Source organism: Pongo pygmaeus, chromosome 7, assembly GCF_028885625.2.
Source record: "Pongo pygmaeus isolate AG05252 chromosome 7, NHGRI_mPonPyg2-v2.0_pri, whole genome shotgun sequence".
Taxonomy (NCBI): Eukaryota; Metazoa; Chordata; class Mammalia; order Primates; family Hominidae; genus Pongo; species Pongo pygmaeus.
Window position 1 is genome coordinate 22558411 of NC_072380.2, and position 23839 is coordinate 22582249.

Here is a 23839-nt window from a genome sequence, read left to right on the forward strand (position 1 = left end):
GCTGGTCTTGAACTCCTGACCTCAAGTGATCTGCCTGCCTCAGCCTCCCAAAGTGCTGGGATTACAAGTGTGAGCCACTGTGCCCGGCCTAAGCTACTGCCTTTTAAGAATAAAGTATATATACACAATTACCCTGATGAGTAACTATAGTGAGACTTCTATTTTATTTTATTTGTTTTTTATTTTTTTTGGAGATGGAGTTTCGCTTGTCGCCCAGGCTGAAGTGCAGTGGCGTGATCTCGGTTCACTGCAATCTCCACCTTCCGGGTTCAAATGAGTCTCCTGCCTCAGCCTCCTGAGTAGCTGGGATTACAGGTGTGCGCCACCACACCCAGCTAATTTTTGTATTTTTAGTAGAGATGGGGTTTCACCCATGTTGGCAAGGCTGGTCTTCAACTCCTGACCTCAGGTGATTTACTCGCCTCAGACTCCCAAAGTGCTGGGATTACAGGCGTGAGCCATGGTGCTCGGCCGAGACTTCTAAAACATAGGTGTCATTAGGTCAGTTCTATAGGAGAAATAAATGCCATTTTAGTATTGTGACTACTTTTCTTTCATTTTCTTTAACCATAGTTTCATTTTTAACACCTTTTCTCTAGATAGAAAAACAAAGATACTCGTATCATCTAGTGTCTTGCCTCATTTATAACTTGTTCCCTGAATCAGCTTCAAGTCTTTCATGTTTATGTATAAAACAGAGCCGGGTGCGGTGGCTCACGCCTGTAATCCCAGCACTTTGGGAGGCCGAGGCAGGTGGATCACCTGAGGTCAGGAGTTCGAGAGCAGCCTGGCCAACATGGTGAAACCCTGTGTCTACTAAAAATGCAAAAATTAGCCAGGTGTGGTGGCATGCGCCTGTGATCCCAGCTACTCAGGAGACTGAAACAGAACAATTGCTTGAACCCAGGAGGCTGAGGTTGCAGTGAGCCGAGATCGTGTCACTGCATTCCAGCTTAGGTTGACAGAGCAAGCCTCCATATCAAAAAAAACAAACAACAAAAACCATTATAATTTATGCACACACAAATATTTAAAATGACTGTGACCTTTTTATACTTAGAATTGATCATTTATGATACATAGTATCTTAGAATTTTTTTCCCACGTACTGGTGCTGTGGATGTGAAATCATGGTGATTTATTAGGTTTAATTTGTCACGTAAAAGAATTGTGTTCTGTTGTTCTCTATACATTTAAATATTTTAAATTATTATTATTATTTTTTTGTAGCTGTCCCCTTTCCTCCAACCCAACGGCTTACTTTCAAGGAAGTATTTGAGAATGGGAAACCTAAAGTTGATGTTTTAAAAAACCATTTGGTAAAGGAAGGACGACTGGAAGAGGAAGTAGCCTTAAAGATAATCAATGATGGGGCTGCCATCCTGAGGCAAGAGAAGACTATGATAGAAGTAGATGCTCCAATCACAGGTATAAAAAGTCTTTGCATGATACTTTTTTACAGTATAGAATTGCGTGAGCAGTTTTGAGAAATAATTACAAATAACCAGCTAAAAAGTGGTGTGATAGTTTTTCTAAAAATTATGAGACAGTCAGGATTGGTTAGGCTATTTGCTGTTAATTGAAGAAATACAATTTTAAGTGTCTCATATTTCCAGTAGAACTATTTAGTATGAATAGATTGACTACAGTTATACAGCAGTCCTGTCAAAAGCTAGAGTGATTTAAGTTAGAAGTTAAACTGTGATCTCTTTTGGTGTAATGCCCTTTGTCTTCTAAGATATAATTTCTCACCTCACTTTATACTTTTTTCCTAGTATGTGGTGATATTCATGGACAATTCTTTGACCTAATGAAGTTATTTGAAGTTGGAGGATCACCTAGTAATACACGCTACCTCTTTCTGGGTGACTATGTGGACAGAGGCTATTTCAGTATAGAGGTAAAAATTAAACTGGATATGTTGGGACTATTATATTGTCTTTTAAAAAAGATGATTTCCATTCTTCAGTAGAAGAAATTAAAATGAGAACTCTGGCAGAATTGATAAACTTTGTTACTTTCAAAATTAAAGTAGTAGAAATGTTTTCATTGATAGAACAGTTATTCCTTTTTTAAAACCAGTAGAAAATCTGACAAATAGGCTATATATTAATATTAACCCAGTTTTACAAATGGTTAAATGTTCACTAACTTCTCCTCTTGAAGATAGTATACAGGATTGTATAAAAATGACATAAATTGCTGTTCACCCTAAATGGGGTTTAGATTAGCTGACCTTAATTATAAGACCATAAGCTGCTGAGCTACAATTAACACTTAGATTAACTGCCAGTGCTAAATAAGCACTAAGCTTTTTGTAGGAATAATGTCTGGTACTGGTACACATAGTAGCACTTAATAAATGGTCACTGAAGGGGAAAAATGAGTTGTAGTTAATGAAAACTTACACTTTTATATATTTTGAAAATGGAAAGACAGAAACATGGTTAGAATTAAATAGAAGCTTTAATGTGTAAAAGATAAAACTACTTTAGAACTTTATGCAAGGACTTGAGTACAGTGGAACCACAGCACATTCATAGTTAATGTTCATTGATTCAACTCTACTTGCTGGCAAATAAAAGAGAAAAAGACTTTTGAAATAGTGTGGGTAACAGGATTTGTGATGTGACCAAGAATAACCATGAGCTGAGAAATTGAGTCTGCTTTCTGTCTTTGCTGTCTATAGTCCTGCCTGCCCTCATTGTGTGAGAATCTCACTGTACTAAGTGTGTTTCTGGTGGTTAAAGGTTTATTGTCTTGCAGTCTCACTCCTAAATGCAAGTCAGCTCTCTCACCTGATGCCCAAGCAAAGGAGCAGCAGTTGCTCTATTGCTGTAGAAAAAATAAGCAACAAAATGGATTTTTAGTTTTCAGTGAGACAAGCAATCTAAATTCATGAATCAGAAAAGTTCAATGTTGGCCGGGCACGGTGGCTCACGCCTGTAATCCCAGCACTTTGGGAGGCCGAGGCAGGCAGATTACGAAGTCAGGAGATCAGGACCATCCTTGGTAACACGGTGGATCGCCGTCTCTACTAAAAATACAAAAAATTAGCCGGGCGTGTTGGCAGGCACCTGTAGTCCCAGCTATTTGGGAGGCTGAGGCAGGAGAATGGCGTGAACCTGGGAGACGGAGCTTGCAGTGAGCCGAGATTGCGCCTCTGCACTCCAGCCTGGGTGACAGAGCGAGACTCTGTCTCAAAAAAAAAAAAAAAAAAAAAAGTTCAGTGTTAGTTGCCAGTGCACAAAATTTGTTTAGTGTCAAATGTGAGGACAAAAGTTAAAGGTATAAACTGAGAAAATGGTAAAGCCCATTTTTCCTGCTGCTCAGTAAGTGTCCAAGGTCTCTAAATTGGTACTGGGAATGGGTGGAGATCATCCTTGCAGACTGTATCATTGAAGAGCTTCCCTGTTGCCACTCATATCATGCATGTTTCAGTAGACAGTAAGTCAAATGTGTGGATGTGGGGCTGCGCGCAATGGCTCACACCTGTAATCCCAGCACTTTGGGAGGCCGAGGTGGGTGGATCACCTGAGGTCAGGAGTTCGAGACTAGCTTGGCCAACATGGTGAAACCCCATCTCTACTAAAAATACACAAATTTGCCAGGCATGGTGGTGGGCACCTGTAATCCCAGCTACTTGGGAGGCTGAGGCAGGATAATCGCTTGAACCTGGGAGGCAGAGGTTGCAGTGGGCTATTGTGCCGCTGCACTCCAGCCTGGGTGACAGAGCAAGACTGTCTCAAAAAAAAAAAAAAAAAAAAAGAAAGAAAGTATGGATGTTAGAAAGACACATTGAGTTCAGTTTATTTCTTTGTGTTTTTGCTAGCATGAGGAGGTTTTAGACAGTAAAGATTAGAAGAATACAAAACTTACTGAATTTCTAATTAGCCATTTTATTTTATTTTATTTTTTTAGAGATGGGGTCTTGCCATGTTGCCTAGGCTGGAGTACAGTGGCTATACACAGGTGCGATCATTTCGTACCTCAGCCTCCAACTCCTGGATTCAAGCCATCCTCCCGCCTCAGCTTCCTGAGTATCTGGAACTATAGATGCACACCACTGTGCCTGGCTAGTCATTGTATTTAATAAAACAACTTTTTAAAAATTTATTTATTTATTTATTTTTTGAGACAGAGTTTCGCTCTTGTTGCCCAGGCTAGAGTGCAGTGGTATGATCTTGGCTCACCGCAACCTCCGCCTCCCAGGTTCAAATGATTCTCCTGCCTCAGCCTCCCAAGTAGTTGGGATTACAGGCGCCTGCCACCACGTCCGGCTAATTTTTTGTATTTTTAGTAGAGACGGGGTTTCACCATCTTGGCCAGGCTGGTCTTGAACTGCTGACCTCGTGGTCCACCCGCCTTGGCCTCCCAAAGTGCTAGGATTACAGGTGTGAGCCACTGTGCCTGGCAATAAAACAACTTTTTTTTTTTTTTTGAGATGGAGTCTTGCTCTGTTGCCCTGGCTGGAGTGCAGTGGCACGATCTTGGTTTACTGCAACCTCCGCCTCCTAGGTTTTAAGCAATTCTCTGCCTCTGCCTCCTGAGTAGCTGGGATTACAGGTGCTTGCCACCACACCAGCTAATTTCTGTATTTTTAGTAGAGATGGGGTTTCACCCTCTTGGCCAGGCTGGTCTTGAACTCCTGAACTTGTGATCCACCCACCTTGGCCTTCCAAAGTGTTGGGATTACAGGCATGAGCCACCGTGCCCAGCCTAAAACAACTTTTTAATGATAAATTATTATGCCAAATTATCTTCTGATTAACTCATATAACTTAAAATAGCTTTAAAATAGTTTTAATTCATTAATACATTCAATAAAGCACATAGAAAATATCAACAATGATTTTTGCACATATATCATGTTCAGAATATTTTGTGTTATGCATTTTTTTCCTCACTTATCAATAAAGTTTCCTGAGTGCCAACTTTATGGCAGGTTATGAGAATAAAGAATAAAATGTATGCTCTGTAGGAGCTTCCAGTCTAATAGAAAAGATACACTTACGAATAGACTTTCGGTATAATATAAAATGTGCTTCTTGAATTAACAGTGTTTCTCATATTAGGACTTAGCACAGTGCCTAACACATAGTAGGCACACAGTTAATATTTGTTGAATGAATGAATGTTAATAAATCATAGTTTGTATTTAGCTTTATCCTGTTAATTAGATGTTTGCTAACTTAAAGGGTTTTTTCTGCAATAACTTCAGAGATAAATGAATCAAAACTTTAAGGTGACAATGACGTTTTATACCAGTGTTAAAACCGAAGTATGAGATCTATCAAGTGTTCATTGGAAGTCACTTATTTATAAACCACTAAGATTATAAACTTCTATAGGCTATAGCTTACTCTAACATGTTGCAAGTATACACTTGAAAAATAATTTTTTAATAAATATTCTTGATAGCCATGAGTGTGATGTTTTTGTTTAATAGATGAAAATAAGGTCATGGAATTCTTATTAAAATTTTTTGTTATAAATAATTTATTTTTAATAGAAAAATTGGGAAATGCAGAATCTAGAAAACAAAAACTTTCTACAAATCAGAGATAATCACTGTTAATGTTTTATTATACTTTCTTGCAGCCTTTTTTCTTCTTTTACATTTGTATATATTTTGTTTTTAAGAAAATTGAGAGCATTTTGTATGCTCCTTTTCTGATCTTCTTTTTCCACTCAAGATTGTATGGAAAGCATTTTTCTGTATTGTTTTCTCCAGAAGTGTAGTGTCAAAGTCAAATAAAATAGAGACAAATCTCTGAAATTAAAACATTTTATCTGGGAAGAAAAAAGACTAGCCTGGCCAACATGGTGAAACCTCGTTTCTACTAAAAATACAAAAATTAGCCAGGTGTGGTGGTGGGTGCCTGTAATCCCAGCTACTTGGGAGGCTGAGGCAGAAGAATGGCTTGAGCCTGGGAGGTGGAGGTTGCAGTGAGCCCAGATCGCCCCACTGCACTCCAGCCTGGGTGACTGAGCAAGACTCTGTCTCAAAAAAAAAAAAAAAAAAAAAAAGAAAGAAAAAAATGCAGTTTGGGGCATACACACAGACTGAGCGGTCTTTGGTATGTCTGAAGAAAAGAGAAGGTTAGGTTTTATGAGAAAGAAAAATGTTATGTATTGCTGTTTGAGAAAGTTCATTGACACTAGTAAGGTTCTGGAGGGCTGACAAGTTTTACTTAATCTCATGTAATCAATTTATATTCTGCTTGATCTCCGTTAATAGTTTCATGAGTCCATCAGTTTATTAGAGTTGTGGAAATTTTTATTTAGCCTGTTGCACTTAATGTTATCAGCAACCTATATTTAAGAGTACTTGTTGAAGTCTTTTCCATGAATCTGATTGTGCATGTTTTTAGAGACAAAACAGTAACTGTGGATGACAAAAGCTTAGAACAGCCATGGTTAAAAATCTGATGAAAGTTTACGATTGATAAGGAATTTTGTTATTTCTATTATAGATAGCATTTTAGGATACAATAATCAGAATTAAGACTGAAAACATACTAGATTTTTATGAGTTATACAATTTTTGAAACATTTATATTAACAACATACCCATAAATGCAATGAAAAGAAGATCTAGTATCACTTACCATTTAACAGTTTCTTATATAATTTACTAAATGAGCCTGATCATTTCATATCTCTGTAAGATGAGAGATATAGATCTTTTGAGGCTTTCCAGGGGCTGAACTGGAAAATCCCAAAGTTAATTTAATTTAATTTTATTTTTTTGAGAAGGAGTCTCGCTCTGTCACCCAGGATGGAGTGCAGTGGTGCAATCTCAGCTCACTGCATCCTCCGTCTCCCAGGTTCAAGTGATTCTCCTGCCTCACCCTCCCAAGTAGCTGGGATTACAGCCCCCCACCACCGTGCTCAGCTAATATTTGTGTTTTTAATAGAGATGGAGTTTCACCATATTGGCCAGGCTGGTCTCGAACTCCTGATCTCAGGTGATCCACCTGCCTCAGCCTCCCAAAGTGCCAGGATTACAGGTGTGAGCCACTGCAGCCAGCCCCAAAGTTAATTTTAGGTCAAAAGTACTTAATTGAGGCTGGTCACAGTGGCTTAAGCCTGTAATCCCACTGCTTTGGGAGGCCCAGATGGGAGGCTAACCTGTGTCCAGGAGTTCAAGACCATCCTGAGCAAGACTTTGTTTCTATAAAAATAAAAAACAAAAAAAGACTTAATTGAGGATTTGATTTTGGCGACATTTGTCAAAGATGTCAAAAGCCTCAGAACATCTGATCAAAACAGAATCACACAGGTCACTATAAAATAATGGTCATTTGGCTGTGCACAGTGGCTCGTGCCTGTAATCCCACACTTGGGGAGGCCGAGGCAGGTGGATCACCTGAGGTTAGCTGTTTGAGTCCAACATGGTGAAACCCCGTCTGTACTAAAAATACAAAAAATTAGCTGGGCGTGGTGGCGGATGCCTGTAATTCCAGCTACTCGGGAGGCTGAGGCAGGAGAATCACTTGAACCTGGGAGGCAGAGGTTGCAGTGAGCCAAGATCGCGCCACTGCACTGCAGCCTGGGCAACAAAAGCCAAACTCTGTCTCAAGAAAAATAAATAATAATAATAATAATATTCATTCAGCCAGTGATAATCAAAAGATTTCCAAAGTAATACAGAAAGTTACATGGATGTAAAAATGTTAGCTTCCTTAAAGCTTAGTTTTCCTAAGTAATAAAATACCTAATAAGGGCAGCACAGAAATTATCTTGATGAAATGTGAAAGTTTTGTGTCCTTTTTTTTTTTAATGTTTTAAATTCTGGTATACATGTACAGAACATGCAGATTTGTTACATAGGTATACATGTGCCATGGTGGTTTGCTACATCCATCAATCTGTCATCTACATTAGGTACTTCTCCTAATGCTATCCTCCCCTAGCCCCCCACCTGCCGACAGGCCCCAGTGTATGACGTTCCCCTCCCTGTGTTCTCATTGTTCACCTCCCACTTATGAGTGAGAACATGTGGTGTTTGGTTTTCTGTTCCTGTGTTAGTTTGTTGAGAATGATGGTTTCCAGCTTCATCCATGCCCCTGCAAAGACATGAACTCATCCTTTTTTTTGGCTGCATAGTATTCCATGGTGTATATGTGCCACATTTTCTCTATCTAATCTATCATTGATGGACATTTGGGTTGGTTCCAAGTCTTTACTATTGTGAATAGTGCTGCAGTAGACATACGTGTGCATGTGTCTTTATAGTAGAATGATTTATAACCCTTTGGGTATATACCCGGTAATGGGGTTGCTGGGTCAGATGGTATTTCTGGTTCTAATCCTTGAGGAATCACCCCACTGTCTTCCACAGTGGTTGAACTAATTTACACTCCCACCAACAGTGTAAAAGCATTCCTGTTTCTCCACATCCTCTCCAGCATCTGTTGTTTCCTGACTTTTTAATGATCGCCATTCTAACTGGCATGAGATGGTATCTCATTGTGGTTTTGATTTGCATTTCTCTAATGACCAGTGATGATGAGCTTTTTTTCATATATTTGTTGGCCACATAAATGTCTTCTTTTGAGAAGTGTCTGTTTATATCCTTTGCCCACTTTTTGATGGGGTTGTTTGTTTTTTTCTTGTAAATTTGTTTACGTTCATTGTAGATTCAGGATATTAGCCCTTTGTCAGATGGATAGATTGCAAAAATTTTCTCACATTCTGTAGGTTACCTGTTCACTCTGATGATAGTTTCTTTTGCAGTGCAGAAGCTCTTTAGCTTAATTAGATTCCATTTGTCAATATTGGCTTTTGTTGCCATTGCTTTTGGTGTTTTAGTCTTGAAGTCTTTGCCCATGCCTATGTCCTGAATGAAGCATATAAAAATTTTGTTTCTTAAATAAGCTACCAAAAAGGTGAAGAAAAACCTTCTGTATTATGATTGTTTCTTCTTGTGTGATGTTCACTTACATAACCTGGAAATCAAACCTGATGAAAAGAGTACTTGAATTAATCAGACAGAGGAAGAATGTGCCCAAGATTATGAGTGTTGCAATTCAGCTACATCAAGAAAAGCCAAGACACATTAGAGGAAAACATTGCTTTTTTAGGCTTTTAAGATAAACCTCTTAGTGTCAGATCATACCAGTAGAGTTAGAATAGGAGAAAAAAAGTTATAGGAGCAGATGAAAAAGTTGGAGAGAGTCACCTTCTAGCCAAGCAAAAAGATATACTTTTTCAAGTGGAGAAAGAACAGAAGGCAATAATATATGACTTGCAATCACGTGCAGTGAAGGACAGCAGAATTTGAACTTCTGAGGTATACATCTGAGAAGTTTCAAAAAGAAACAGATTTCAGAATTAAGTATCAAAACCTCTTGCAGTTTTACTAAGAGAAAGTCAATACTTTAAGAAAAGTCCTGTTCTACCATAGGAGACCAAATTTTATAGTTTTGTCTTAGTGTCTTTTTACTATCAAAGCTCAATCTTTAGCAAGACCATATGTCATTTTATTTTTTTTATTTTTCAATTTTTATTTATTTATTTTTTTTGAGATGGAGTCTCGCTGTGTTGCCCAGGCTGGAGTGCAGTGGCGCAATCTCAACTCACTGCAGGCTCCGTCTCCAGGGTTCACGCCATTCTCCTGCCTCAGCCTCCTGAGTAGCTGGGACTACAGGCATGTGCCACCATGCCCGGCTAATTTTTTGTATTTTTAGTAGATACGGGGTTTCACAGTGTTAGCCAGGATGGTCTCGATCTCCTGACCTTGTGATCTGCCTGCCTCGGCCTCCCAAAGTGCTGGGATTACAGGCGTGAGCCACCGCGCCCAGCCCCGTATGTCATTTTATTTTAATTATAGCCAGCTTGATCACATACAAAATTCCATTTATAAATTCCGTTTTCACAAACCCTATTACAATTTCACTCAGACCATTAATGACATGCTTGGACTTTCTGCTTTGTCCTGTATTTCCTTTCTTAAATAACCATTTTATTTTAGGATGAAAATTTGCCACATAAGATTCTTTGTCATACAAAATTATTCTATTTCTCAATAAAGAACACATTTTAATGTCTATCTTATAATTAAAAAAAAAATTTTTAAGAGACAGGGTCTTGCTCTGTCACCCAGACTGGAGTGCAGTGGTGCAATCATAGCTCACTATAACCCTGAACTCCTGGGCTCAAGCAATCCTCCTGCCTCAGCCACCGCAATTAGCTAGGACTATAGGTGTGTGCTACCACACTTGGCTAATTTTTTTTTTTTTTTTTAATTTTTTTAGAGATGGGTCTCACTGTGTTGTTCAGGCTGGCCTCAAACTTCTGGCCTCAGGATACCCTCCAACCTCAGCCTCCCAAAGTGCTAGAATTATAGGCATGTGCTACCACAGCCAGCTTTTATCAACAATTTTAAAAACAATTAATTTATCAAAGATTTACTTAAGTCACAAGAATTGAGAAAACATTTGAGTTAATTACTACATATTTTATATGAGCACTCATTTACTTAAACCAATCAGAATAAATTTTTTTAGGGATTTCTGGCTGACTACATGAGTTTTTATTATGTAGACACAGCATACAACATAGTATTATACATAATATAAGCATATCTACACAGATATACATACTTATAAATAAATTCTTATGGCTTTTGTTTTAGAGTTTTGGTCATTAGATAGTAAAACTTCACCAATTTATAAAAAACAGTTGGATCCAGATTATCTTTCTGACAAAATGGAATAAGGCCAAACTTAATGTTCTTTTTTAAAACAGGCAATATTATAAGGGTTGTGAACTAAATTTTGAGTCAGGTAGTTTGAGTCAGTTACCAATAAACTGGATTTGACACAGAATAGTTAATTGTGGAAATATGACTGAATTATCTTCTAACAAGGTCTGTTCAGTATTTTATTGGTCTCAATTCTTTATCCTTGAAGATAAAAGTGTTGCCATTCCTTTTACTACGGGCAGGCTATCTTTACATGGGAATTTCATTTTTGCAAAGGAAACAGCATGAAGGTTAAAATGATTTTCTTTAATATCTGCTGGTTTTAAGTGTTTTACTTAAATGGTCAGTATGCCAGAATAGCTGAAGAGTTTTGAAAAAAGAGAGTTTAGTTTAGAAAAAGATAAGAGGAGGCAGAGCGGGAGGGAAAAGCTCTAGAGAGGAAAGTGTTTCAACTAGCTTTGAGGCAGTATTTTGTAGTGAGTCATTCTTTGAGTCCTGAATCCTTTTTTTTAGCCTCAAAATATCAATGAGATACGCATATCTTATTTGGAGTGTATTATTTTATAACTGTGGTCTTTTAGTTTAAAGAACAACAGACTGTTTGAATGATCCTTACAATGTTTGAACATGTTACCGGCTGGAATCCCAGAAAATATCTTGGTATGCCTTTGAATTTTGAGAGCCCATTTTATTGTGGGTTTAATCCCACATACACAAAAACCAATTAAATGTAAGCAGTGAATTTGCAAAGGCCAAATAAACGCAAGCACAGATGGGAAAATAAAGTACCCACTTACCAAGAAGGATGATAAGAAGCCTTCTCCAACTGAAAGAAAAAAGAGAGATCCCAAGGCCTCAACCCAAAGGGAAAAATCCCTTCCCTGAGACCCCCACAGCCAGGGTCTACAAGGAGGAAAAGAGTCTTCCTTAATAGGAGATCTCTCAGCCAGATCAGACAGGAAGGGGAAAGACACCGTCCCATCCAAATCCCAAATAAAACAGAACTCAAACAAAATCGGGAGTTCAGTCCAAGAATGACTCATTAAGGGAAAAAGAGGCAACTTGCAGAAGCTGGTAGGGGAGGGGGTGGCTTTCAGAGGTCCCCAGTGTGGCTACCTCATACTGTAGTTCCAATGGCTGCTGATCTTCTCTGAGATGAGTCAGCCTTAGACTCATACTTGACCAAGTATGTCAAAGTGAAATGAAACACAGAGTTGAATCTCTGAAATTGAGATGTTTTATTTGTGAAGAAAGAATTGCAATTTAGAGCATGCACGCAGACAGAATGGTATGTGCGAAGAATAAAGAGAAGGTTAGAGGTTTTATGAAAAAGAGAAATGTTACGTGTTGCTCTTTGAGAAAGTTCATTGGCACTAGTAAGGTTCTGGAGAGCTTGCCAGTTTTGACTGGTGAGTGATGGCAGTGGGTAAAATTAGCCTTAGAATTTCAGCAGATCATTTCAGTAGCCATTAGATAAAGCTGGTTTCCAGTAATAGCAGGCAGTTTTGGCAGACATGCTTGCAGAGAATTACATTTTTGGGGCAATGTTATATGTCCTGAGTGCTTTCCCCCCTTGCCCTCTTGACTCTGTTTTAGTTGGGTATGACAGGAATAACCCAGTTCGTATGATCAACTTTCACAGTAGTTAATGATATAAATACCTTAATTTATTTCACCATTCCTCTACTGTTGGAAAAATAGGTTTATAGCAGGTCATGCTATTGTGTACATTTTCCCTCTGTCTTCCTTACTTAACAATATCTCTATTTTATTCAGATAGATGGGATTGGGGTTGCAGGGAGAAGCTTTGATCTCAGGGAAGGAAGGCCCTTATCCCAGCCCCAGGGAATGAATTCTGGGTGGTCTGAACTAGTCAAGACAATCAATTTCCTGTCACTAATGATTGGTCTAGGGGTAAACACCGGATTTTCTTTTAACCAGTAATGTATAAAGGGAACTCTGCTGGATTTTTGTTTGTTTGTTTGCTTTTGGAAACACTCTTTCTTGATGAAAAGACTATTGCAAGGTTGAAGCTTTTGGACCCCCATTCTACCATTTCACTTCATATGTGGATGTGTGTACTGTAGCAGCCATGCTGTGACTATGAGGAGGTGACATGACTAAGGAGGAAAAGCAGACCTATGAATCGCAGATCACAGAGGTACAGAGGGCTTGGTTTCTTGGTGAAGATGTTGAACTAGTACACCAAACCTGGACATCTCATCTCCAGACTTGACGTGTGTTTTTTTTTTTGAGACGGAGTCTCACTCTGTTGCCCAGGCTGGAGTACAGTGGCACCATCTCGGCTCACTGCAACCTCCGCCTCCCAGGTTCAAGTGATCCTCCTGCCTCAGCCTCCCAAGTAGCTGGGATTACAGGCACCTACCACCACGCCCGGCTAATTTTTGTATTTTTAGTACAGACGGGGTTTCACCATGTTGGCCAGGCTAGTCTCAAACTCCTGACCCCGGGAGATCTGCCTGCCTCAGCCACCTAAAGTGCTGGGATTACAGGCATGAGCCACCGCGCCTGGCCCAGACTTTGTGTTTTATGAGATATTTAAATATCTTACACAACAGCAAATTGGATTCGATATCACTTGTATTTAAATGGTACAAGGTTGTTTTCCAATTATTTCCACTCTGCACATTGCTAAAGTTAACATCTTTTTTAATATATCTGTGATGGCAGTTCAGATACTTAGATCAGATTCTCACACATGAAGTAACTGATCAAAGAGTAGAACATTTTTAAGACTTCTGCCATTGATAAAACAAAATAGTAAAGTTTTATTTTTCTTTGAGCCTTTTGGTGTTCCCTCTTCATTTGTACCTATTACAAAGTGCTGGCTGGGCGCCGTGGCTCACACCAGTAATCCTAGCACTTTGGGAGGCCAAGGAGAGCAGGTCACCTGAGGTCAGGAGTTCGAGACCAGCCTGGACGACATGGGGAAACCCTGTCTCTGCTAAAAATACAACATATTAACCAGGCGTGGTGGCGTGTGCCTGTAGTCCCAGCCACTCAGGAGGCTGAGGCAGGAGAATCGTGTGAACCCTGATGGCAGAGGTTGCAGTGAGCCTAGATCATACCATTGCATTCTGGCCTAGGTGACTGAGTGAGACTCCGTCTAAAGAGAAAAAAAATAAAAACAAAGTGCTTCCTCTTCTTCTGTGAGAGAGGAAGCCAAATTTTAGTTTTCTTTAATTGATTTTGTGAGAAAAGAAAAGATTAAAGGGAACATTTTCAGCAAAGATACACTGTATTAAAAGCACAGAAGCCGCCAAAGAGAAAAATGTTATCAGATGAGCAGGTGATGTAAATGTTATTAGATGACCAATTGATGAACAGGTATTGACACATAGAAATGATAATGGAGGCAGAGTAAAAATTCTGTTCACATAGAAGTGAAAGTAATTGAGTGGTTGAACAGATCTCTTGATAATCATGACCTTGTAATTGAATTATACAAGACAATTGTACAGTTGCGTCCTGATGTATAAGGAAATAAAACTTGAAATTAGAGGCCAGGAAGCACATCACCAAATGACATTGTACTATGGGTGGATTGTGCCTTTATATATCTCATTACCTCAAAAAGGTGAGTTAGAAGGCACAAATGTATACCCAGATAAATCAAAAGATATATTGTGTTCTTGGTTGGGAAAGGTAGGTATAGAAAAGAGAAGTGCATTCTAAATTTATATATTGATTTAATATAATTTTTCCTTGGAATATTTTGTGAAAATTGGTATCTTGGTAATGAAATTTAACCCTTCAAAAGAATAAAGCCACGTAAGGTTATTTATTTATGTGTCTACATGTTTAAGCTTTATGATTATTTTGCAATGCCTGTTTCAAAATGTGTATATGCTTTAATGCAACAATTCCATTTTTCAGAACCTATGCTTTAGATGCACTCATAAGTATGTACAATGATGTTTGAATTGTTTGTCACAATGATTGAAAGTTTCTTTTGGCATTTGATAAACAGGCTTCAGGGATATGAAATACCCTGCAATGTGTAGGAGACTCCTAAACAACGAAGAATGAATGATTCTCAGATTGTCAACAGTGCCTGTGTTAGATTCTGGGGATCTAACATGGAGATGCACAAGCAAAGTCCTTTACTGTATTTTCTAGTGAGAGGGACAGCATCATATATTTGTTTACCATCCATGAGAACCAAATCAGAGGAAGGAGCTAAAGCGGGACAGGAGCAGCTAACTTAGATGGAGTGATCAGGGCAGGTTCTTTTGAAGAGGCAATTGTTGAACAGAATGACCTGCGGGAACAAGCTGTGCATAGATCAGGGGAACTACATTCCAGGCAGAGGTACAACCAGTGTAAAAGCTTACAGGCAGAAGCAAGTCTAGGGCAGTCCATGTATAGTAATGAGGCTATCGAGGCTAGACAGAATAATGAGTAAGGAAGAGGTGGAAGAGGTGCAGAGAATGGGGCAGATAGATGACGTCAGGCCTAGTAAACCATGTCAATGCATTTGGGTTTTATTCTGAATGTGCTAGGAAGTTATTGGAGGAATTTTTTTTTTTGAGCAGGGGAGTGACGTATTCACATTTATGTTTTAAAACAATTACTTTGGCTGTTAGAAAGTCAATTGACTTTTGGAGCCCAAAAGCAGGTGCAGGGAGACCAGTGAGGATTTAATCTAGTAATATAGGTAAGAGATGTCAGTAATTAGATGAGGCATACAGAGAAACATTTGGATTCAGAATTTTGAAGTCTTTCCTTTTTGAGGAGGTGGGAAAGTCTCAGTTGAATTGATCGAGCTCCTCAGGTCATGGCACATTTCTCACCAGTCTTTGCAAAGTCCCTCTTTTTTGTTTTATTCTTTTTGTCCTTATCTGTGATCTCTGAGTTCCTTACTCCCTCTCCCCAGTATACACATGCTTCTACTGTATTTAATATATGATTCAGAATACATCTAATATATATATGAATGAATGATTCTCAGATTGTCAACAGTGCCTGTGTTAGATTCTGGGGATCTAACATGGAGATGCACAAGCAAAGTCCTTTACTGTATTTTCTAGTGAGAGGGACAGCATATATGTATATAATAAGTATATATTAGATATAATAAGTATATATTATATAAGTATATAAGTATATATTATATAAGTATATATTATATAAGTATATATTATATATAAGTATATATTATATATAAGTATGTATTATATATTATATAAGTATGTATTATATATTATATAATAAGTATGTATTACATATTATATATAAGTATATATTATATATTATATATATAAGTTTATATTATATATAATAAGTATATATTATATACATACATAACAAATAAATATATATATATTCACTAATTTGAGAGGGAGTCTTGCTCTGTCTCCCAGGCTGGAGTGCAGTGGCACGATCTCGGCTCACTGCAACCTCCACCTCCCAGGTTCAAGCAATTCTCCTGCCTCAGCCTCCCCAGTAACTGGGATTACAGGCACATGCTGCCACGCCCAGCAATTTTTTTTTGTATTTTTAGTAGAGACGGGGTTTCACCATGTTAGCCAAGGTGGTCTGGATCTCCTGATCTCGTGATCCACCCGCCTCGGCCTCCCAAAGTGCTGGGATTACAGGCGTGAGCTGCCATGCCGAACCAATACATCTAATATATTAATTTTTTAATGTATAGAGCTTTTATGGATAAAATATTTTAATTTTACATAAATGATATGATGCTGTCCAGTGGTCTTGAAATGTTAGCATACATCATTATTACCTGGAAAGCTTGTGCAAACACAGGTTGCAGGGCCCTGACCCTGTTTCTGACTCATCAGGCGTGGGGTGGAACCTGGCAATCTATATTCTGTCGGGTTCCCAGGTGGTGCTGTTTACCACACTTTGAGATGAATGTGACTATACTTTGAGAACCACTGTTGTAGTGCTATTTATACTGTTGACTTTTTTCACTCACCACTGTTTTTTTTTTATATATATATTTTATTATACTTTAAGTTCTAGGGTACATGTGCACAACGTGCAGGTTTGTTACATATGTATACATGTGCCATGTTGGTGTGCTGCACCCATTAACTCGTCATTTACGTTAGATATATCTCCTAATGCTATCCCTCCCCACTCCCCCCACCCCACAACAGGCCCCGGTGTGTGATGTTCCCTTTCCTGTGTCCCAAGTGTTCTCATGGTTCAATTCCCACCTATGAGTGAGAACATGTGGTGGCTGGTTTTTTTGTCCTTGCGATAGTTTGCTGAGAATGATGATTTCCAGCTTCATCCATGTCCCTACATAGGATATGAACTCATCATTTTTTATGGCTACATAGTATTCCATGCTGTATATGTGCCACATTTTCTTAATCCAGTCTATCATTGATGGACATTTGGGTTGGTTCCAAGTCTTTGCTATTGTGAATAGTGCCGCAATAAACATACGTGTGCATGTGTCTTTATAGCAGCATGACTTATAATCCTTTGGATATATATCCAGTAATGGGATAAGATGTATCCAGGTTGCTGCTATACATGCCTCTAGTTGATTGCTTTCTGCCTGCTGTATAGAATTTCACAGTATTTATCTATGACACTTTAGTTCTCTCTTCTGCTTGGTGGACACCTGGTTTACCTCCAATTTCTTTCTAAAATGAACACTGCTATGATGAACACCCTCATATAAATATACCATGATTTAATGTCTCTAGGGTTTATGAACAAAACGGGATTGCCAGGAGAAAGGGTGTATGTATTCATACTTGAACTGAGCATTGATTGCCAGATGGCTCTTCAGAATGGCTGTGCAAGTCTCTATTCCTACCAGCAGCACTGAAGAATTCCTATTTCCTCACATCCCTCCTTCCAGAATATGATTTTATCTCATATTATAATACTTGCCAATATAATGGGTATAAAGTAGTATTCTACTGTTTTAGTTAATGTTTCTCTAATTACTAATGAAATTAAGCATCTCATATGCCAACCATTCAGCTCTTCCACTCACTCTTAGGAGTTTCTTATATGACCTTTCAGAGATAAGTTAAACATATACAAGCGTATTTGCAAATCTAATGAAAAATAGTGTACTTGTCACTATACATTGCCCTTTAAGTGCTGCTTTATCTGAGTCCCACAGATTTGGACATGTATTGCTTTCATTATCATTCAGTATTTTATATTTTAAGAATTCTCTTTAACCCTAAAATAATGAAGTAGTATGTTTTTTCTTTCCAGTTATATGGGATTTTTTTAGAGCTAGTATTTTGTTACTGATTATTGATTTAATGTAATTTGATTAAAGAAAATGATTGGAATAATGCTCATTCTTTGAAATTTATTGAGACTCCTTGTGGTATAGTACAGAGTAGATTTTTGTGATTTTCCCATATATACTTGGAAAGAATGTGGATTCTCTACTTGTTGAGCTATTCTTTATAACTTTGACTATTTTTGTCTGCTTGAACTATCAGTTACTTTCAGCATTGTGTCAATATTTCCAACTACCATTACACTGTCATGCATCATTTAATAAGGAGGGTACGTTCTGAGAAATGGGTGCCGATTTTGCTGTTGTGAAATCATCATAGAGTGTACTTACATAAACCTAGATGGTATAGCCTGCTACACACCTAGGCTATATGGTATAGCCTGTTGCTCCCAGGCTACAAACCTGTACAGCATGTTATTGTGCTGAATACTGTAGGCAATTGTAACACAAGGGTAAGTATTGTGTGTCTAAACATATCTAGATGTAGAAAAGATACAGTAAAAAAAAAAAAAAGACAAAAAATGGAATACCTGTATAAAGTACTTATCATGAATGGACTGTACAGGACTGGAAGTTGCTCTGGGTGAATCAGTGAATGATGAGTGAATGTGAAGGCCTAAGACATTGCTGTATACTACCAGATACTTTATTAACACTGTACACTTGTGCTATACTAAATTTATTAAAAAGTATTTTTCCTTCTTCAATAATAAATTAGCCTTAGCTTATTGTAACTTTTTACTTTATACGATTTTTAATTTTGAGCTGCCATCTTGTGTCCCCGTGTGTGTGCACCTAATCTCAGCTGGTGGTCCACCCGAGACCCCCGAGCACCAACCCTAGCCCCCCACGTGGCCTCTTATTCGCTCCGAGAAGATGAAACAAACAATTATGAGCCAGGAAAAACTTGCCAAACTGCAGGCATAAGTGCACATTGGTGGGAAAGGAATGGCTCGCAGAAAGAAGAAGGTGGTTCATAGAACAGCCACAGCAGATGATAAAAAACTTCAGTTCTCCTTAAAGAAGTTAGAGGTAAACAATATCTCTGGTATTGAAGAGGTGAATATGTTTACAAATCAAGGAACAGTGATCCACTTTAACAACAGAGATGCCAGCAAACACTTTCACCATTACAGGCCATGCTGAGACAAAGCAGCTGATGGAAATGCTACCTAGCATCTTAAACCAGCTTGGTGCAGACTGTCTGACTAGTTTAAGGAGACTGGCTGAAGCTCTGCCCAAACAGTCTGTGAATGGAAAAGCACCACTTGCTACTGGAGAGGATGACAGTGAAGTTCCAGATCTTGTAGAGAATTTTGATGAGGCTTCCAAGAATGAGGCAGACTGAATTGAGTCAACTTCCGAAGATAAAACTTGAAGAAGTTACTGGGAGCTGCTATTTTATATTATGACTGCTTTTTAAGAAATTTTTGTTTATGGATCTGATAAAATCTAGATCTCTAATATTTTTAAGCCCAAGCTCCTTGGACACTGCAGCTCTTTTCAGTTTTTGCTTATACACAATTCATTCTTTGCAGCTAATTAAGCTGAAGAATCCTGGGAATCAAGTTTGAAACAAAGGTTAATAAAGTTCTTTGCCTAGTATACCAAAAAAAAAAAAAGATTTTTAATTTTTTTTAACTTTTTGACTCTTTTGTAATATCACTTAGCTTACAAGTGGTATTATGAGTGAATGTGAAGGCCTAAGACTTATGCAGCTGTACAAAAATATTTTTTCCTTATATTTATTCTATAAGCTTTATTAAAACATTTTTTTACTTTTAAAATTTTTTGGTAAGAATGAAGACACACACACACACACGCAGCTAGGCCTACAGAGGGTCAGGATCATCAATGTCACTGCCTTTCATCTCCGCATCTTGTCCCACTGGAAGGCCTTCAGGGGCAATAACAGTCATGGAGCTGTCATGTCGTATAACAGTGCCTTCTGCTAGAATCCCCCCTGAAGTACCTGCCTGGGGATGTTTTACAATGAGCCTTTTTCTTTTGTAAATAGAAGGAACAAACTTGAAAATAATTATTAAAAGTATAGTATAGTAAATACACAAACCAGTACCATTTATTATTATCAGGTATTATGTACTGTACATAATTGTATGTGCTATACTTTTATACGACTGGCAGTGCAGTAGGTTTTTTTACATCAGCATCACCACAAACATGTAAGTAATGCCTGCATGTAGACATTATGATGGCTACATCACTAGGATGTAGGAATTTTTCAGTTCCATTTTAATTTTATGGGACCATTGTCCTGTATGTGGTGTGTTGTTGACTATAACAGCATTACGTGGTGCATGACTATATTGATTTATCTGTTTCTCAACATAGGCCTCTGTATTAGTTCTTTTTCATGCTGCTGATAAAGACATACCCAAAATTGGGAACAAAAAGAGGTTTAATTGGACTTAACAGATCCGCATGGATGGGGAGGCCTCAGAATCATGGCGGGAGACAAAAGGCAAAAGGTACTTCTTACATGGCGGTGGCAGGAATGAGGAAGAAGCAAAAGTGGAAACCCCTGATAAACCCATCAGATCTCATGAGACTTTTTCACTATTACAAGAATAGCACAGGAAAGACTGGCCCCCATGATTCGGTTACTGTCCCCTGGGTGTGGGAATTCTGGTAGCTACAATTCAAGTTGAGATTTGGCTGGGGACACTGCCAAACCATATCAGCCTCTCAATTTTTGCTTGTGTTTTGAGGCCGTGAAATATATACAGAATATTTCATAATTGGTGTGTTACAATTGATTATCATCATTCATGGGTTCTGTATTTGCGGATATGCCTATGTCTCCTTGCTAAAATTGATTTGTAAACTCAAAATCAATACAGTGCTTTTGTGGTCACTGGTAGACATGTGGAGAGTGATCTCCTACTTTGAGTCTCCCAACACACATGTTGCCATCTCAGACCAAATAAGGCCACACTCTCCTTGTTTTAGCTCTCATGCTTTAAACAAGTATTCTTTTCATAGTCTATTTAGTGCCTGAATGCCTGCTATAGGTGACCAATCTCTTTAGTTTCTGGTTTATCTTTCCTGTATTTTTTATGTACAAAGTAGATACATACATATGAATTTCATATATCTTCTTTATTATATAGAGGGTGGCATACTACAGCTACTCTTGTACTTTTTATTTTTTTTAAGAGACAGAGTCTCACTCTGTCACCCAGGTTGGAGTGCAGTGGCACGATCATGATCATAGCTCACTACAGCCTCAAACTCCTCACTTCAAGGGATCCTCCTGCCTCAGCCTCCTGAATAGCTGGGACTACAGGCATGTGACCACCATATCTGGCTAATTTTTAAATGTTTTGTAGAGATGAGGTCTTGCTGTATTGCCCAGGTTGGTCTTAAACTCCTGGTCTCAAGCGATCCTCCTGCCTTGGCTTCCTAAAGCACTGGGATTGCGTTTGTGAGCCATTGTGCCCAGCCATACTTTGCTTTTTTCATCTAAAAATATATCCTGGAAATCACTCTAAATTAGTTTATAGAGATCTTTCTCATCCTTGTGCTTTATTGTGTGAGTGCATCATAGCTTAGCCTCTCTCCTGTGTATGGTCATTTAGGTTGTTCCTAATATTTTACTATTACACACATGCTACAGCCTTGTGCATATTTATTTTCATATTGTTGGAAGTGTATCTTCAGGGTAGATTCCTAGAAGTGGGTCAAAAGTTAAATGAATGTGTAGTTTTGTCAGTTTGGCCAAATTGTTTTTTTACTATGCAAATTATATTATTATTATTATTATTATTATTGTTATTATTTTTGGGATGGAGTTTCGCTGTCACCCAGGCTGGAGTGCAATGGCACGATCTCAGCTTACTACAACCTCTACCTCCCAGGTTCAAGCAATTCTCCTGCCTCAGCCTCCCGAGTAGCTGGGATTACAGGCACCTGCCACCACGCCTAGCAAATGTTTGTATGTTTAGTAGAGAAGAGGTTTTACCATGTTGGCCAGGCTGGTCTCAAGCTCCTGACTTCAGGTGATCTGCCTGCCTCGGCCTCCCAAAGTGCTAGGATTACAGGCGTAAGCCACTGGGCCCAGCTGAGAACTGTAATGTTTTCATGTTGATTTATTCTATCTAAGAACAAGGGATGTCTTTCCATTATGTCTACTTTTATGTCTTATAGGGACATTTAAATTTTTTCCTTGTATGGATTTTGCACATTTCTTGTTAAATTTATTCTTATGTCTTTAGGCCTCTTTGTTGCTGTTACAAATGAGGATTTCTTCACCATGATGTTCTGTTGTTTCTGTATAAAAGATCTATTTTTTTTGTTTATTTTGAGACAGAGTTTTGCTCTTGTTGCCCAGACTGGAGTGCAGTGACGTGATCTTGGCTTATGGCAACCTCCGCTTCCCGGGTTCAGGTGATTCTCATGCCTCAGCCTCCCGAGTAGCTGGAGTTACAGGCATGTGCCACCATGCCCAGCTAATTTTGTATTTTTAGTAGAGACGGGGTTTCTCCATGTTGGTCAGGGTAGTCTCAAACTCCTGACCTCCAGTGATCTGCCCGCCTCGGCCTCCCAAAGTGCTGAGATTACAGGTATGAGCCACTGCACCTGGCCCTATTTTTTTTTTTTTTTTTTAAAGATGGAGTCTCCCTATGTTGCCCAGGTTGGCCTTGAACTCCTGGGCTCAAGTGAGCCCCCTGCCTTAGCCTTCTGAGTAGCTGGAACCATATGTGTGCCGCTGTGCCCCAGGGCTATTGATTTTATATGTTAATTTTATATCCTGCTAGTTTACTGAATTATTTTGTTATTTGAGTTAGTTTTATCATTGATTTTGGGGGGTTATATCTGCAAATAGAGATAGTTTTATTTTTTCTTTACCCATTAACCCTCTAATTGAGGTGTAATCTCATTGGCTAATACCCTTACACCAGTTTTGAACAGTAGCAGAGATAGTAAATATTCTTGCCTTGTTCCTGGTCTTAGTGAAAATGCCTTTAGTGTTTTGGAATTGAATAAAACACAGGTTTTAGGACTAATATATATGTGTGAGTGGCTGAGAGAGTTCTAGATATTTAGATAGAACATGAGAACAGAGATTAGAGAGATTTCTATGAAGGCTACTCTATACTCTGTCAAATTCTAGGGCAATAAGTATATGACATTCAAAAGGTTTCATTTTTCAATTTGGGAGTAACAATGAGATATGCCATTACAGCAAGACATTTGAATTATATAAATTGTGTTTATGCATTATAATGGTCACAAAGAAAATTTTATGCTTGAATTTGTCTTGTAGTGTGTGCTGTATTTATGGAGTTTAAAGATTAATCATCCCAAAACATTGTTTCTGCTTCGGGGAAATCATGAATGCAGGCATCTTACAGACTATTTCACCTTCAAACAGGAATGTAAGTATAATCACTCCTCTAGAACATTTTTAGTTACCCTTTAACCTGTCCTAAGTAAATCAAACATAAAGAAAAAAGAAACTAATGGAATTTAAATGCTTCCTGTCCTGTTGTTATTTTTTTCACCTGCAAAGAACTGAGATTCTATCTTCTAAGACATTTATTTTGAATATAACTTTTGGGTTCCCCCTTGTTTATAAAATAAATAATTCGGGATATTTGGAAAGCATAGAGAAGTCTAAAGAAGATAAACGTATCCATAATCAGGTTGCAGTGAGCCAAGATCACGCCACTCTACTCCAGCCTGGGCGACAAAGCAAGATTCCGTCTCAAAATAAAATAAAATAAAATAAAAGTGTCCATAATCATGCCACTTAGAGGTAATCACTGTTATCACACTATTTGAAATATGGTCTTCCATTCTTTTTTATTATTATGAAATAGTTCAGGTATACATATATCTGTATA

At 38.3% G+C, this 23839-nt stretch overlaps 1 protein-coding gene and 1 pseudogene across 4 annotated transcripts in view; both read left to right on the top strand.

The window, feature by feature from the left end:
- The window catches only part of PPP3CC (protein phosphatase 3 catalytic subunit gamma), a 104943-nt gene that overhangs the window by 38944 nt on the left and 42160 nt on the right, over window positions 1-23839 (top strand). For 3 of the 4 annotated variants that reach the window (XM_054498184.2, XM_054498185.2, XM_063669347.1), the window contains exons 2-4: window positions 1231-1428; window positions 1776-1900; window positions 23260-23371. In XM_054498184.2, the coding sequence (XP_054354159.1) occupies window positions 1231-1428; window positions 1776-1900; window positions 23260-23371 (435 nt within the window). Of the gene's footprint in view, window positions 1-1230; window positions 1429-1775; window positions 1901-23259; window positions 23372-23839 lie in introns of those variants that run through there. The other variant, XR_010127325.1, reaches the window with a different exon arrangement.
- Window positions 17062-19566, top strand: LOC129042333 (transcription factor BTF3-like; annotated as a pseudogene).